The sequence below is a fragment of the Mangifera indica genome, chromosome 10 (assembly GCF_011075055.1).
Source record: "Mangifera indica cultivar Alphonso chromosome 10, CATAS_Mindica_2.1, whole genome shotgun sequence".
NCBI lineage: Eukaryota > Viridiplantae > Streptophyta > Magnoliopsida > Sapindales > Anacardiaceae > Mangifera > Mangifera indica.
In genome coordinates, this window is record NC_058146.1 from 2,852,463 (window position 1) to 2,869,028 (window position 16,566).

At 35.7% G+C, this 16,566-nt stretch overlaps 2 protein-coding genes and 1 pseudogene across 6 annotated transcripts; 2 read left to right on the forward strand and 1 right to left on the reverse strand.

The window, feature by feature from the left end:
- Positions 1-1,295: 1,295 nt before the first annotated feature.
- Positions 1,296-4,986, reverse strand: LOC123227602 (nodulation protein H-like). 3 transcript variants are annotated; one of them, XM_044652660.1, is made up of 7 exons: positions 4,847-4,986; positions 4,639-4,775; positions 4,067-4,302; positions 3,731-3,989; positions 2,078-2,257; positions 1,841-2,005; positions 1,296-1,752 (listed from the first exon to the last, which is right to left on the reverse strand). In XM_044652660.1, the coding sequence occupies exons 2-7, from the start codon at positions 4,666-4,668 to the stop codon at positions 1,579-1,581; spliced, it is 1,044 nt and encodes a 347-aa protein (XP_044508595.1). In that variant the 5' UTR covers positions 4,669-4,775; positions 4,847-4,986; the 3' UTR covers positions 1,296-1,578. The 3 variants fall into 3 exon arrangements, with proteins under 3 accessions (XP_044508595.1, XP_044508594.1, XP_044508596.1); XM_044652659.1 differs by having other exon boundaries at positions 4,639-4,986; XM_044652661.1 differs by having other exon boundaries at positions 1,841-1,996; positions 4,639-4,983.
- A 1,661-nt stretch (positions 4,987-6,647) lies between these two features.
- LOC123227603 (paramyosin-like) lies at positions 6,648-11,861 on the forward strand. 3 transcript variants are annotated; one of them, XR_006504548.1, is made up of 7 exons: positions 6,648-8,268; positions 8,378-8,454; positions 8,571-8,682; positions 8,876-8,992; positions 9,939-10,295; positions 10,423-10,498; positions 10,794-11,861. XR_006504548.1 is itself a non-coding variant. In XM_044652662.1 (6 exons), the coding sequence occupies exons 1-5, from the start codon at positions 6,916-6,918 to the stop codon at positions 10,287-10,289; spliced, it is 2,010 nt and encodes a 669-aa protein (XP_044508597.1). In that variant the 5' UTR covers positions 6,648-6,915; the 3' UTR covers positions 10,290-10,295; positions 10,794-11,861. The 3 variants fall into 3 exon arrangements, 1 of the variants encoding a protein (XP_044508597.1); XR_006504549.1 differs by having other exon boundaries at positions 10,434-10,498; XM_044652662.1 differs by lacking the exon at positions 10,423-10,498.
- Positions 11,862-15,336: 3,475 nt separating this feature from the next.
- On the forward strand, positions 15,337-16,545 carry LOC123227373 (annotated as a pseudogene).
- The last annotated feature ends 21 nt before the right edge of the window (positions 16,546-16,566 follow it).

Sequence of the window (16,566 nt, forward strand, 5' to 3'; positions counted from 1 at the left end):
CTTAAACTACAAACTAACACCCAAACTCAATTATGTTAAAATTTAAAATTACAATAAGGGGTTAAAATGTTATTTCTCTGCTTAAAATTAAAAAAAAAAAAATCAATTGTAGAATCACATTACAAATTTGGAAGAAATTACATCGAAAAGGTGTGAATGTGATTTTAAAAAATGAAATAATTATGAATACTTTGTGTAACTTTTGGAGAGTAATTTAAATAACAAAAGAATAAACTCTATATATAAGAGAATATAAGTTCAAATCACTAGATTAAGAGTTTGTCTTATTTAGTATAATTGGTTTAATTCTAAAAAAAGATTTGGTTTAAATGAGATTTTTCGTTACAAAAAAAAAACACAAATTTGCATAGACATTTTTCTTGTTAGTGAGATTAGATATTGGGTGGAGTTAGAAGTTCGAAGGCTAGAAAGACTCCCCCCAAACCTTGGGTGGAAAATAGTAATTTACACTTATACAAATTAATTTCACCACCGTACATTAAAATAAAACTTGGTCCCAATCTCATTGTGCCGAATGCCAATTTAATTTAAGGTTTCTATTTTCTTAAGATGTAATCGTGTGTCGCAGGTGTATGTCTAAATGCAATCTTGACCGTTACTTTTAGCTGATTAAATCTGTGGCACAGGGTGCTTTATTAGATCGGATCCGAAGCATTTGACGGGTTGATAAAGTGGTTCAGTCAAAGCCTGGGCATCTAGCTGACTAGCCGTGTGGAGCCTACATTTCCTTGTGTACCGTTGGTGGTCCTCGTCAACACTGCCGCTTTGAGCTTTGAACAAGCCCTGACGTCTGTGCTGCGACCGCGTGGGCGTCGTGTGCTTGCGATTGCCACATTTGTGATAAATATGCCTTTTATGGGGTATACCGTGTCCACTTATTTACGTGTGTTTATAAATACTGTCACGTTACTATATATTATTTTATTTTTAATTTAAAATTATTTAATCAAATAATTATTTATAAATACATATATATATTTATATATTTAAAATAAATATACATAATTTTATTAAATTTGGTATTCGTTTTTAGTATAATATATAAACCAAAATCTATTTTAAATAATCGATCGTATTCATAATTATTGTATAAATAAATTTAAAATTTAATCTTATTATAAAAAATGATTTGAACACTTACTCTTATGCATAAAATCTCTTCTTGGCTATTCAAACTACCAAGCACTTTTAGTGCAATTTGCTCTTAGTTCTGTGAACCACAACGAAACATGGAGAATTATTATTAGGCAAGACGTCTGAATGGCCTTATAAGATGGTGCAAAAAATTGAGGCATTTGACAATTTCTTATCCTTCAACTTTGATCAACGGTTAGTATAATAAAGTATAGGTCAATGGGTTATTTTTTTGACCAATGGCTAGCTTGAAAACAATGAGAATGAAAAAAAAGAGAATCAATTAATTGCAAGGAAAAAGCAAAGTTGAAAGAAAATGGACATGCCGCAGCCAAAATTTCAACAGGGTGGTTTCCTGTTGGGTCCTGCTAGAAAAGAGTACAGAAGAAGAAAACCTCAGCTATTTAGGTGGCTTCAAGTGTTCTACTTTCGGTACTCCCCGTGTAGGAAGCCCTGGTACCGAGTTCCTTCTAGTGCCTTTTGGACAACATCCCAATTTTCGACATAGTTGGATAATGCCTCTTTGTGTATCTTGACTTGCCGACTCCTTAATTCTCTTCGGGGAACCTTTAGAAATTCTTGAACATCTACCAATTTCTGAAAGAAAAATGGTGTTGAATATCTCAGTAACTTATATTTCAATGAAAAGAAAAAAGAGCTTCTTGTAGCAATCAGTTTGGCTTACAGTGCAATTTTTTAGTACATCTTCATAGTAAAGGATTATATGCCGAGTGCTCTTGAAATACCCCAAAGCTTTGGCTTGTGTGTCTTCTGCTTGCTTCAGATTGCGTATCAATAGTGTTGTATTGATTAAAGGCTTGTATTTTGCAAGTATCTTGGCCTGAAACCGCTATATAAGTTGAAAACCATATGTATAAGTAGAATGCCAGAAAGAGAAAGAGACACAGCAAGAGGGAAAGACCTCATGGGGTGAATGAACATGTGATTTGTGGGTCCCATTTAATAGCTTTGCATCTCGATCATGAGAATTTGCAAGTACTGAAATCATCCTGCTCAAAAGATTTCTTCGGAAGAGAAATATAGCTGAAACACCCCGAGTCCTAAAGTACTCTACTATTTCGTCATGGTGCTGCAGTAGCCCCTGCATAGGTAAGGAGTTGCTCAAAAATGCTGTTTTGTGCAAGTTCCAAGTTCATACAGCCAACATCTCATTTAGGACTACCATAAAGAGTAAAGTAAGCCAATTGGAACATCCCCATCACAGTTATTTTCATGCGGAAGATGTAGTTATTAACTGCTACCAACCTATGCAGTTGAAAACCAGTTGACACAATATCCAAAATTAGCATTAAAGACAGGGATGAGTAGTTTTAAGTACTTAGCAAATGAAAATCCCTATGATATAATCTTACATGCTCATATTGTCAACTATGATTAACTGAAAAGTGAAAAACAAGCTCTCATTCCTTCTGTTGATAAGCTTACATCAAAAAGATTTTATAAACCACCACAGCATTACAGTAGGACCTTGTGGATAAGGCAGTCAAGTCTTGAAAAAGATGTTTTTAGCTAAAGGCATAAAAAACACAATGAAAATTAAGTAGCTTTATCATATGTAAAGAAATCTTCCACCTTAGTAGTGTGATTTAAGATTTACCTAGTGTCCCAATCGAGCCAACAGGAAGCTAATCTTCTAAAATAGAGTTGCCCACCTCCACTATAAGTGACTAATCTGATCTGTCTAAGTCCCTCCTAATTGCAAATGGTTTTTAGGACCTCATTTAATTTTTCCTTATTCTATTCTACTGTTCTCAAGAAGCCCTAATTCTCTGTTCATTTACTAATTCTCCAACATTATTCATTTGTACATCCTTTCCAAATAGAAAGTTGGGACTTGGCTAGCCAATATCTACTGGAGTAAATCTTTGCCAATATTTATCCAGAGAATGCATAAACCATAGTCATATCATGGGTTCAATACACTCTCAAGCCATTGTGTTCACATCACAACAAGAATGGAACTTTGTTCACACTATGAAGTTTTTGGAAACTGGTTAGCAGCATCTCTCGATAATGCTGTACTGCAAAGCACTTCAAAAAAATAACTTTCCAAAATGACAGCAGTACCAATAGACATGTACCATGAAAAAGTATGCTGATTATGCACCATTATCCAGTAAAATTACGGAAACCCAAAATCAAAACTAGCAAGAATAGTATTCTTCCCTAAAGACTGATATATTCAATTTTCAAATTGAAATCTAAATCAACTTTTTCCTGCTGTAACTTCTACAATCACCACAAAACCAAAGAAGAAATTACAAGAATCCTAACATTCAAAGTTCAAAACCTTTCGAGCCACTACATATTTGAAGACTAATGATGTTACAAAGTATGAAGCAATTACTACATATATACCATAATCATATATAAAGTAATAGGTGAAATCGATATCATGCTTTTGTTTTTGTCAATAAGAATACATAAGATTTTATAAAGGTATAGATATCTCTTAAAGATATGCTACCTGTAAAAATGCTGTGTTTTCAACCAACAAACTAAGGGACAACACAGAAAGCTAAAACGTAAAGAGCATTTGAAATGGCATTCTCACCTGATTAAGCATCCACTTCAAGCCAACCGCTGCAGTGCACTCATTCTTAGAAGCACTTGTAAACCAATCTAGATTATAAATTTTATCCAAAGTCTCAAAAATTGATGAGATATTACTCCTCCTTACTTTAACTGAGAAAATCTCCCCATTCGAGCTAATATTAGTATGATTATTTAGTAACGTCTCAAACCATCCACTGCCTGATCGCTGCATTGACAGAATGGCGAAATACTGTACAGGATTGCATTTACACTCAGCCCTAACAACACACATAGAAACCACATTAAACACAAGATCATCTAAACTAAATTAAGGAGAAATAAAACCAATATCTACCTGCTAAAAATTTTCGGCTCTGGGTAATGCACGTAAGGAATTTCCCATGGCTCAATATAAGGCACTGGACAAGGTCTATCAATGACTTGAACATTCAAAAATTCAGTATTGGTGCGGGTGCTGATTTGCTTTATACAAATTGAGCATATATACACACCACATACCATTACGAACATCAAGACAATCATCCTCAAAACGAGCGGAGACTTCTTAGTAGACTTTAAAATAAAAGTATCCTGTAAATCCAAGAATTACCCACATGGAAAAAATAGTAACAAATTATTAACCATATCATTAAATTCTTAAAGCTTTCATTAATCACATTAAATATAAATAAAAAAATTAATTAACGAAGCTGTAATAAATTTCAACCTATACAAAAATCATGAATAAATGGAAATCTGGGTTTGCTTGCGTTCGAATTAAGAAACCCGAAAACACAGGAAACAAGAACAGAAACAAATTGTTATAACATTCCAAACCCAGATCACAGCACCAACATGTGAACCCAAATTATAATAAACTAGAAATAAAAACAATAAATAAACCTTAAGAAAATAATATAAACAGACCTTGGTGAAGGAACAGAGATCTTCCGCCATGGATTGGAAAAGCTCAAAAAGGCATGTTTTAGCTCAGATTTTCAGCAGCCTCTTTACCCCTTTTACTCAAGCTTTTTCATTTAATCCATAAATAGATTTTAAATCAACTGAGAAAAAAAGAAAAATTTTAAAATAATGAAAAAATAAATCCTCGTTTTAACAAATTAAAGACCATTACAAGTTCACTTGTCTCTGTTCGTGTTTGCTTTGGTTTTTGATTCATAAATCTTGTAATCTGCTATCAGCACAAGGAAACATAACTCTGAAACAAAAACGATGTCGTATTGAAAAGTTAAATCAGTCGGATCAACCTTTGCCATGACACTGTCATGTAAATTATGAATTTATGAGTGATGATATGCATTTATATATGATAAAGAATAATTTCTGTATCAATCTGTTATTCTGTTACCATAATAGTTCATTTATGCGTAATTTAAAATTATAATTACTATATTATCTTGAATTAATTATTTAAATATATAATTAAATATAAAACTATGTGCACATCTTAAATTAAATACGATTAGTAATTTCACTTTATTACCTACAGGCTGCAGAAATTTAATTTATTAGATATAAATTTTTTATTTTTCTCCCGTTATTTTTTTTTTATGAGAAATCATGTTTGAGTAAAATATATATCATGATTAAATATGATAAATCTCAAATCTAATAACGAATTATACACCATAAGAGAAGATTTAAATTTATAATCTCTTATATATAGTTACTTTTTTTTCGATATTCAAGTTACCCGGGGCTAATGATAAACTATTTTTTATTTAAGTTATTTCTTTGTTTTTTTTTTCTCTTTTTATCGGAGTCCTCGTCTCATAGTTAATGAAAAAAGTGTAAAGATTAAAACTCGTATTACACAAAATTAATTAGTTTGTATTAAAATATAATCTATCACGTTTATATATTTTTACTTTACCCACTTTTTATTAAATATGAATTGTTTTTTTTTAAGTCTCGAACGTACCCTAACATGTCATATGTGAAACTAATAGAGAAACCAATTATCATGTGTATATTTCTACTTCATCACTCCATAGTAACATCTCATTTGAATACAAGAAGCTAGGTGCCTCAAGTTGCTATGTTTGAACCTATAATATAAATTACTTCCTTAAGGCTACAAATCAAGGCTCTTGAATAAGGGACTTTATACACATCAGTGCTCTAAATATCACTTTTTAACAAGTAAATCAACAATAATCTCTATATTTATAAGTCAAATATACATAATCATTAAATACCCTTTAAGATCTTTTACAGAGAAAGAGATCGAATGTATAAAAAGTGTAATTGCTCAACAAAAGTTATATGTAGTTGGGGCGTGATGTCCCTATAAATAATATTAAAAACTAAGATATTTATCGATCATCAAAGCTTCATATATTCATCTCATTTCCTTTAATTCAATATCTTTATGTTAACCATCACTATTACTCATTTGTCTCATTGATTTTTTTCTCCCATCAGTTTTCTTTTGCCGTCAACCATCTTAATTTCACTTCAATTATTATTTTTGTTTTTTATTTTTCCAAAACTCCTAACCTTTCCTTTGGTTGACTTATGTCTTTTTTTTTTTTATTTAGAAAATGAAAATGACGATTTTGCTTTTTAACATAAATTCTTCCTTAATGGAGAGAAAATGTGATTTATATTGTGAAAAAGATGAAAAGGGATTTTTGGACCAAATATTGGGTAGAAAAGTGATTTAATCTGTAAGATATGACGTCAGCTTTCGCTTTTTCTATCTGTATGAGAATTTGGACTCATATCCACCTATGGTGCCCGAATCCGTATTACACTCCTCACTAAGAAATCTCTGGTCTCCTGCATCATCGCCGTCTATTAATATTATTAATATTAATTAATTATAACAACTCCACGTGGCTACCATCGGTGATTATTGCGTAACCTCCCGCGCTACAGTGAACATCACCTTATTAATTTTTAGATTTTTATTTTGGAACGAAAAGACACAGCGAGAAAGACTGGTTGCCAATTATCGTTGTTGTTTGTTCTGCTTCGCTTGGTCGCTCCGTCTTCTTCACGGTACGAATACGATCTTCCCAAATTCAAATTTCTTGAGAAAACTTAATTTGCCTTCAAACATTGGGGGAGTGGATTAGTGATTTGTGTTCCGTACGTTACAAGTCAAATAGATTCTACTCGTTGAATTTGTCGTTGTGTGATTGATTTGAGAGTGATTTAGAAGTTCGGGGATTTTGGATTATGGCGACGGCCGCTGATGAGGACGGCGATGCGGTGCTGAGTGACGTGGAAGAAGAGATCAATGTGAGAGATTCGTCTGAAGAGGAGGTTTCTGTTGAGAGATATCGTGAAGTGCTCGCGGAGTTAAATCGAGAGAGGCAAGCGCGACAGGCAGCGGAGAATTTGACGTCTGAATTGAGTGAGAAATTCAATCGGTTGAAGGCTTTAGCTCACGAGTCAATCAAGCGGCGAGACGAGTTCGCGAGACAGAGAGACGAAGCTTTGCGCGAGAAGGAGGAGGTTACGAGATCGAATGAGAAGTTATCGGCCAAAATCGCCGAAGCTAATAATGCGAAAGAGGAGATTTTGAAGCAGTTAGATGAAATGACGAGAGCAAAAGATGGATTAAAATCGGAAATTGAGAATTCGGCTCATATGCTAGTGACAGCAATTGATAAAATATCGGGAAAAGTTAGTCATTTTAAGAATTTCTCGGCCGGTGGATTGCCCAGGTCGCAGAAATATACTGGATTGCCGGCCGTTGCTTACGGGGTGATAAAGAGAACGAACGAGATTGTTGAAGAGCTTGTTAGACAAATTGATTCGACTGCAAAGTCTAGGAATGATGTGAGAGAACAGATGGAGCAGAGAAATTTCGAGATTGCCATTGAGGTTTCGGAACTTGAAGCCACCATTAGTGGATTGAGAGAGGAAGTTGCAAAGAAGAACAATGTTATTGAGGGTTTGGAGAAGAGTGTGAAAGAAAAAGAAGAGAAGATTGTGGAGTTTGAAAATCATGGTTTGGAGCTGAGGCAGTTACTGGGTGAATGTGATGATAAGTTGAGGAATTTGGAAACTAAAATGGAATCTCAGAGGCCTTTGTTGGTTGATCAGTTGAATTATGTATCCAAAATTCATGACCAGGTTTATGCTGTGATCAAGTTTGTTGATGATGGTAATTTGGATCAATCAGAGTTATCTGAGTCTTTATTTCTACCGCAAGAAACTGATATGGAAGAGAACATACGAGCTTCATTAGCAGGAATGGAGTCTATATATCAGTTAACGAGAATAGTGGGTGAGAAGACAAGGGATTTGGTAGAGGACAAGAATCTTGAATTGAAGAATTTAAAAGAAACAGTAGGTCGATTGATTAAAGAGAAAGAACATATTGGTTCATTGCTCAGGAGTGCTTTGTCAAAAAGATTCACGGTAGATACATCTTCAAAAACAAATGAGTTGTTTCAGGTAGCAGAGAATGGTTTAAGAGAATCTGGGATAGATTTTAAGTTCAGTAAGCTGCTAGATGGTAAGGTTGCAGCTTCGCATAATAAAGCTGTTATGGAGACAGAGGAGGATGAAATATACACTTTGGTGAGTTTTTCTTAGACTTGATATATGACGTGTGCTTTTCCTTTTGTTGCTTGAATTCTTTTTCTTAGCATTAATTTTTCCTTAACAAGGTCTCAATGCATTTACTCAGGCCGGTGCTTTGGAGAATATTGTGAAGGAATCTCAACTGGAGATCATTGGACTACAGCATTCTGTGGAAGAATTAAGGTACTTTCTGCTGTTCACAAACTCATGAAGCTGCAAATATCTCAAAACACTTATGCACATTCAACATTCCCTGACCAGATATTATTCTGTTTGGGTTACCACTTTAATATTTTAAGGGCAGAGTCAGACTTACTTAAAGAGCGTGTAGAGTCTCAGGCCAAGGAACTCAGCCATAAAATGCGACGAATAGAGGAACTCGAAGAGAAGGAGAGAGTGGCAAATGAAAATGTCAGTAATATATCTTGTCAGATGTTGTTCAATAATGTAATATTAATTCTTTTCTAAGTCGGTGTTGATTGATTACTAGGTAATATCTAGTAAATGATAAGTATTATGTGAAACCATTTGTTGAATGGTCTACTAATTAGAGAACTATGAAATTTTTATTACCTTGCGAATGATTTGTCCTATCTCTATGAAGGTTGAGGGGCTTATGCTGGACATTGCTGCTGCTGAAGAAGAGATTACCAGATGGAAAGCAGCAGCTGAGCAAGAGGCTGATGCAGGCAAAGGTGTTGAACAAGAGTTTGTGTCACAGGTATGCTTGCTAAGTTGGCTGGAATGCTCCTGTTAGACCTGCGAAAGATACTTTCTGTGTTGTTGCTTTTCCGTACTTATTATATAAAGGTAAACTGAGTAGTCACTGATGAGTGTTTATTGATGCTAACTTCTATAAGTAATTGTAGGGCTGGACTCGAGCCGAGTCAGCTCGAGCTCGAGCTCGGTTCAGTCGAGCCCGAAACGAGCTGGGCTTGGCCGAGCTCGAGCTGGCTCAGTAGATTTTTTATAAAAATTTTTTATACAAAACGATGTCGTTTTGACTAATATATATTAAAAATGATGTCGTTTTGATAACGAAAAATGAGCCGAACCGAACCGAACTCGAGCCCGAAATGAGCCGGCCTTAGCCGAGCTCGAGCCGCCGATATATGAACTGAGCCGAGCTCGAGCTGGCTGCGAGCCGAGCTCGGCTCGGCTTGAATCCAGCCTTGTATAACTTTTTCGACAGTATTATTACCATTCAGTAATATAATTGGTTAATATTTGTACTAAAGAAGTAAACTAAGTTCCATTGCCAGAATGGTAAAGGTAATCTTTGTTGAACAAACAAGTGGATTTTGTTTTATACTAGAATTCTACTGCATACTGTAGAATTAGGAGAATAAAGGAGAAATGTGATCTGGTAGAAATATGAAGTGTAGATAGGAAATTTGTATAAAGCTTGTAATAATTTTCTGTTAGTTGACTATCCAAGCCAGTCTCTCTAGTTCCATCAGCAAAATGTTACTTTGAAGAAGGGCTATTGTTCTGTCGGCACAAAGGCATTTTAGATGCCACACATGACAGCTTGATGTTACCCAGCTATATTATGCAATAAATGACCTCTTTGATATTTTCCTTTTTCTCCCCGTGTATCAGTAGGTATTTGCATAGAAGTTCTGAGTATTTCCACTATACATTATGGTTTCTGCTGTACCATGCAGTTGTCAGCACTTAAACAAGAACTAGAAGAGGTGAAACAGGCTTTGTCGGAATCAGAGAAGAAGCTGAAATTCAAAGAAGAAACAGCTGCTGCTGCTATGGCAGCAAGAGATGCGGCTGAGAAATCATTGAGGTTGGCAGATATGAGAGCATCTAGGCTGAGGGAAAGAGTTGAGGAGCTCAGCCGACAACTTGAAGAATATGAAACAACAGAAGACTCAAGAGGCCGAAATAGACCTAGATATGTGTGCTGGCCATGGCAATGGCTTGGAATAGACTTTGTGGGAATCCACAAGCCTCATTCACTCCAACAGACTTCGAATGAAATGGAGCTTTCTGAACCCCTTATCTGAATACAAGTATTTCTCTTTCTTTTTCCTAGTTACTGAATTTATTTTAAACTCTAAATGTTACAAAAATGAAAAAAATCGTAGCTTATGGCACGACTTCTTTTATAAGATTCCATAAGAAATGAACCATCTGCAGGTCTTGGACAGGTTTTTTTGAGTGAGACTTGAGTGTGCGGGAGCCAGCACATTTCGATGCTGTCCAAGCAATCTTGGTAATACAGTCCAAAAGCTACACCCATTCTGTCGTTTTTTTATCAAAGTTGATTAAAAAATTTAACTAAATTTTTTTATTTACAATAAAAAATTGACTAATAATTTCATGAACAGTATCAAATCAAACCAATAATTGGTTATCATGTCTAAGGCCTCTTTAATGATCATTATAAGGGATCATTGAATATATTCAACCATTGTAAATTTTTACAATAACCTCTTTGGTAGTCTTAGAATTTGCTGACAATTTCTTGCGACTTTAGAACTCACAATAGATCCTTTAAAACTTGTCAGTGATATCTTCAACAACGTTAAACTGGTGTCAATGGCATCAACCAATGCCATCTCCCAAATCAATGGCATCAACCAATTCCGACATCGCCAAAGAGTTTCACTTCTTCCGAGTTTGCAAGGATGGTCGCATCGAGTTGTTCCGTCCACACTGGGACAAGATCTCGCCCACCGATGACCCCATCACCGGAGTTTGTACCAAAGACGTCACCATCTCCTCTGAACCTCTTGTGTCCGCCCGTATTTTCATCCCTCAACTCACAAGCCCCCACCCAAAAGTTCCCTCTCTTACTCTACGTCCACAGCGGCGGCTTCTCCATGCTCTCTGCCTTTTCTCCGCAGTACCATAACTTCTGCAGCACCGTTTCATCCCAAGCCGGCGTAATAGTCATCTCCGTTGAGTACGGACTCTTCCCAGCCCGACCCATTCCTGCTTGTTACAAAGACTCATGGGCTGCTCTCCGCCGGGCGGCGTCGCACGTAGGTGGAAACGGACTTGACCCTTGGTTGAACCACAGCGCCGACTTCAGCAAAGTTTTTATCGGCTGTGATAGCGCTGGAGGAAATATTTCGCATACTCTGACTTTCCGAGTCGATCAATCGGGTTAGCGGGTGTGAAAGTAGATGGTGTGATTTTGGTTCATCCGTATTTCGGTGGAACGGAAGATGATGAGATGTGGCTGTGTATGAATCCAAGTAACAGTGGGTTGCAGGATCCGAGCATGAAACCGCCTGCAGAGGATCTGGCTGAGCTTGGGTGTGAGAGAGTGCTGATACTTGTGGCGGAGAAAGATCATTTGAGGATCCCGGGGAAAGATTAATGTGAAGATGTGAAGAAAAGTGGATGAAGAGGAAAAGTTGAGCTGGTTGAAAATCATGGGGAAGAACACTGCTTCCATTTTCACGATCCCAAATATGAAAAGGGTGTGGGGTTAACCAATAAGTTTGTTTCATTTATCAAACAAGGTTAACGGGTTTTCGTCAAGATCTCGCTGTTGTAATAAGAGTAGTGAGTCTCTGATATTGATGAAATAATTACAATCCATGATTGAGCTCTGAAATTTACTTTAATCTCTTGGAATTAGGGAATCAATCTTGGAAGAAAATGTGCATAATGTGTGAAAAGAAACTGTAATGAAGCAACTAAGCAGCAGAAAAACTTGTTTAGATCAACCAAATCGAATCAATTACCGAAAGTATGACCGTAGACGGGGCGGTGAGAACGAAGGTGATGAGATGTGGCTGCTCATGAATCCAATTCATGGTGAATTGCAGGATCCTAAACTGAAATCGCCTGCAGAGGATTCCATCGTCCTCCCCGCCTCTACTCCTTCAACCTTGTCGCTTCCCTGTTTAGATTCATCGCCTGTGTCGTCACATCAAAGTGCCCAATCCTGCCACCTCCTGTTCACACGCGCATCATGGTTATGAGATCCTTAAAAATATTTACAAACCTAAATAGCTTCACTGTTACCACTAAACACCGGCTTCCGGCCCCCGAAGAACCCATATCTGTGTCTCAAACACTCAGTGATCCTCTTTGGCATGCTGCACTATCTAAAGATCTTAATGTCCTCACCTAGAATGGCACATGGGAACTCGTTCCTCTAGCGAAACACAAGCAGGGAGTCAGGTGTGAGTGGATTTTCCCGAGAAAGAAGAATTCCAATGGTACAATATCTCGCTACGAGGCCTGGTTTGTTGTCAAAGACTTTCCTCAACAAACAGGTGTTGATTGTTCGGAGACTTTTACTCTAGCTGTCAAACCGATCACAATTCAGACTATCTTGGCTATCAACAATGTTTTTCCATCCTTGTCCGATGAAATATACATGGCTCAACCCCCGAGCTTTATCGGCTCTAATCATCCTTCTCAAGTTTTCAGGATCTGCAAATCCTTATACGGCCTTAAAGAAGCACCCAACGCTTGGTATCTAGCTCTGCGCACTGTTTTTATTAGACTATAGCTTTCGGAATTCTTAAGTTGATGCCTGTCTTTTCACCAGTTCTCAAACTGCTCCATCACGTATTTTCCAGTCTACGTTATGACTGAATCTCGACTGGGAATGAATAATGATGCTTGTCTCAAGATCTTCATTGCAGAGTTGTCCACCAAATTCTCCTTGAAAGACCTGGGCAATTTGCACTACTATTTAGGGGTGGAGGTCATTCGCGTCAATGGTGGCCTTTTTATCACCCAACATTAGTATATTGGCGATATCCTACCAACGTAAGACCAATATGGCCGATTCAAAAGATGTAGGTTCTCCTACAGCAGTTTCAATTTGAATGATGGCAGTCTCGCAGCAGATGCCCCCCCGCAAGTACAGCAGTGTCGTCAGCTCCTTAACGATATTTATCTTTCACCCGGCCGATAATTCTTTTGTCGTCATCAAGTTGGCTCAATCTTTGAAAACCATAAAAACATTTGCTTTGTTATTTGAAAGGCATGTTTCATCATAATTTATTTTTGCTGTCCAATTATACTGAATGTATCTATTTCGGTTACGTAATTATATATAATTGATATTTATTATTAAATAATTAATAATTTTAAATTAAAAATAAATTAATATCTATTTTACCATTTGTAAGGATGGTATAACTTACCAATGGGAGCATTATAAAGGATGTTGTCTGAAATTATCATTCTTAACAAATTTATGGACAAGTATAAAATACTTCAAAAATGATTTTATCCGTATTTTCTACTGGACAAAAAGACTTATTTTTATCCAAAAATTATTGAATCCTTAAATTAGTATCTATTAAATATTAAAAATCTAAATTCTTATCTGTTAATGATTAAAATTATCATAATCTGTTAAATATAAGAGTATAGTTGTTATTTAACTAATAATATTTTAAAAAAACAAATTTTTATCTTATTTTTTTATATTATATTTAATAATTAACAATTTTCTCATATCCAAAGTTTTGAAAAATAACATTTTCACCTATTGAGTTTATTTTTCTTTCTCACCATTTTCAATCGTTGGAACATGCTTTGTCGCTCTCTCCCCCTTTGACAATCTCTCTCTCCTCCAAATTAGATGTCGTCACAGAGAGAGCATCGAAGAAACAAATATGTGTTCTACCTTTCATCGTGTTTGTCCACTGATCTGTCATGGAGATTTGTCTTTTGCTGCATGAATCAAACTGACAAATTTATCTTTTGTCACACTCCGATTTGATAGAAGCCATGAACGATTTGTGTGACACAAACGAGAGACGAATGTGGGAAAGAAAACGTGCTACACAAACTATTTCTCTTTAGATAAAGACGAATAATCTTTATCAGAAACATCTTTGTCAACAATCAAGGCACTAGAGAAAGGGTCAAGGCCACTAGAGGGAGAGAAGACTAGAGAAATATAAATTTAGCAGAAGAAAATATAATATTTTAAAGTTTAATTTTAAAGAAAAATTGTTAATTTTTTAAACCAAAGAGGAGAATAGATAAAAATTTATTATTTTAAATATATTACTAATTAAATGACAATTTTACTTTTGAAATTAATTGACTTTGTTAATTTTAACTATTTATATATAAGAGTTTAAATTATTAATATTTAACATGTATCAATTTAGAACGTAAAACAACCCTAGGGGGAAATAAGTCTTTTGGCCTTTTTTTAAATAATAATCGAGTAAAGTGTGACCAATTTTATTTGTTCTCTGTCAATATTTTCATACCAGACCTCTCAGAGCCTAACCAAAAGTTGGTTCTCTTATTCAAAGACTCGGTACATGGCTTAGTAAACTTGGTACGGAAATATTGGGCCGGTCTTCGTCATATTGGTCATTCGATCGTATCATTCATGTCATCATTTAAAGGTCACACTAATCTAGAGGCCAAAGACTAGTTCTCACAAAAGTTTGGATAAAATGATAAATATAAATTCATAATAAATAAAAAATTTAAATATTCACTTAAATTTTGATTTATTAAAACATATTTACAAATTTTTTATTAAAATTAAGAGATAAAATTATTATTTTATTAATAAATATTAAAATAATTAAAATAATATTTTATTTTTTCTTAAATTTAGAAAATTAATTAGGATTAAGTCTTAAAAAATTTATCTTTTCTCTTAGAAAACTAACCTTAAAATTTGGTCATTTTCTCTGATGAATAATAGCCCTATGATAGATGAAAACAACATTTTTTAGAGGATGAGCTCTGAACAACGAGCATCATCTTGTAAAGTTTAAAGTTTGAAATCTCTAACTATCGATGGATATTAATGTTAAAAGTTTTGAATTAAAAAAAAGAATTTAAGAGGAGAAAAGTTATTTTTTAAAATTGAGATATAACGAAAAAATATTAATTTTTAAAATTTAAAGAGAAATGGGATAAAATTTTACATATTTTAATATTATAATTTTAAAGATAATTTAGCGATAGAATAGATATTTAGAGTTTTTACACACGGTAAATATATTTTTGATAGTGCAATAAAATTTGGGTGGGAAATAGTCCTTTGCCCTATTCAAAATATCATCAGCTACTTTCAATCTTGGTGTAAATAGTTAATTTTGGCCGTCAAAATCATAAGACCATTTTTTATAAACTCAAGTCTTTCATCTGCAAAAACCAAACCGACAATCTTCGGTGCTTACTGCATCCATATTTTCTGCTCTTTTCTCTTTGCAAATGGATCCAGCCATGGAAGAAGAACCAGTCCACGACTTCTCTCCCTTCTTTCGCGTATACAAAGAAGGCCGTGTGGAGAGGCTCATGGGCACTGATTTCACCCCCCCTTCAGTTGATCCCAAAACCAGCGTTGAATCCAAAGACGTTGTGTTTTCTCCCGACACTGGTCTCTCTGCAAGGCTTTACATCCCAAAACTCCACAACCAAAACCAGAAACTTCCTCTTCTGGTTTACTTCCACGGCGGAGGATTTTGCTTCATGAGCCCTTTCTCTGCTATCTACCATAATTACCTACCATAATTACCTCAACACTCTAGTCCATGAAGCCAACATCTTCGCAGTCTCAGTCGAATATCGAAAAGCTCCGGAGCATCCTCTGCCTACAGCTTATGAAGATTCATGGACAGCTCTCAAATGGGTCGCTTCTCATGCTAACGGAGAAGGCCCAGAAGATTGGCTAAAATTTCTAGCTGATTTCGACAAGGTGTATTTCGCCGGTGAACGCTGCGGCGGTAATATATCACACCACATGGGCTTGAGGTATGGCAAACAGAAACTTCAGGGCCTCAAACTCGCAGGAATCATTTTGATTCATCCATATTTTGGTGGAAATGAGCCTATAGGTGCAGAGGCTAATGATTCAGAGAAAATAGAATTTACACAGAAGTTGTGGCGGCTGGCGTGTCCTGGGACAACCGGGTGCGATGATCCGCTGTTTAATCCCGCGGCTGACTCGAATTGGGTGAGCCTGGAGGCCACCCGGGTTCTGGTTTGTGTTGCTGAAAAGGATTTTTACAGAGATAGGGGATGGTACTATTTTGAGAAGCTGAAGGAGAGTGAATGGGGAGGTGCTGTGGAGATCGTGGAGTCCAAAGGAGAAGATCATTTGTTCCATTTGTTCAATCCTACTTGTGAGAGTGCTTTGGATTTGCCTAAACAGATTGTTTCTTTCATCAATATTCAACACAAAGCATGAATATTTCAGCACCACTTTTTCCTAAGTTGGTGTATTGTATTGGATTGGATTATTTACTTTTGAAGAAGCTGTGTAACAATTTCTGATTTATGCTCAACCAATTGGTGTCTTTTATTAAATTACAGCCTATACTCAGATTC

Coding starts and splice junctions, on each gene's coding strand:
- LOC123227602 (XM_044652660.1), bottom strand. CDS start 4,668: ATGGCGGAAGATCTCTGTTCCTTCACCAAG. Junction 4,303..4,638: donor ATCTCTGTTCCTTCACCAAG/GTCTGTTTATAT, acceptor TTGGATTTACAG/GATACTTTTATTTTAAAGTC. Junction 2,006..2,077: donor ATGTTCATTCACCCCATGAG/GTCTTTCCCTCT, acceptor CAACTTATATAG/CGGTTTCAGGCCAAGATACT.
- LOC123227603 (XM_044652662.1), top strand. CDS start 6,916: ATGGCGACGGCCGCTGATGAGGACGGCGATGCGGTGCTGAGTGACGTG. Junction 8,269..8,377: donor AGGATGAAATATACACTTTG/GTGAGTTTTTCT, acceptor GCATTTACTCAG/GCCGGTGCTTTGGAGAATAT. Junction 8,993..9,938: donor AACAAGAGTTTGTGTCACAG/GTATGCTTGCTA, acceptor TGTACCATGCAG/TTGTCAGCACTTAAACAAGA.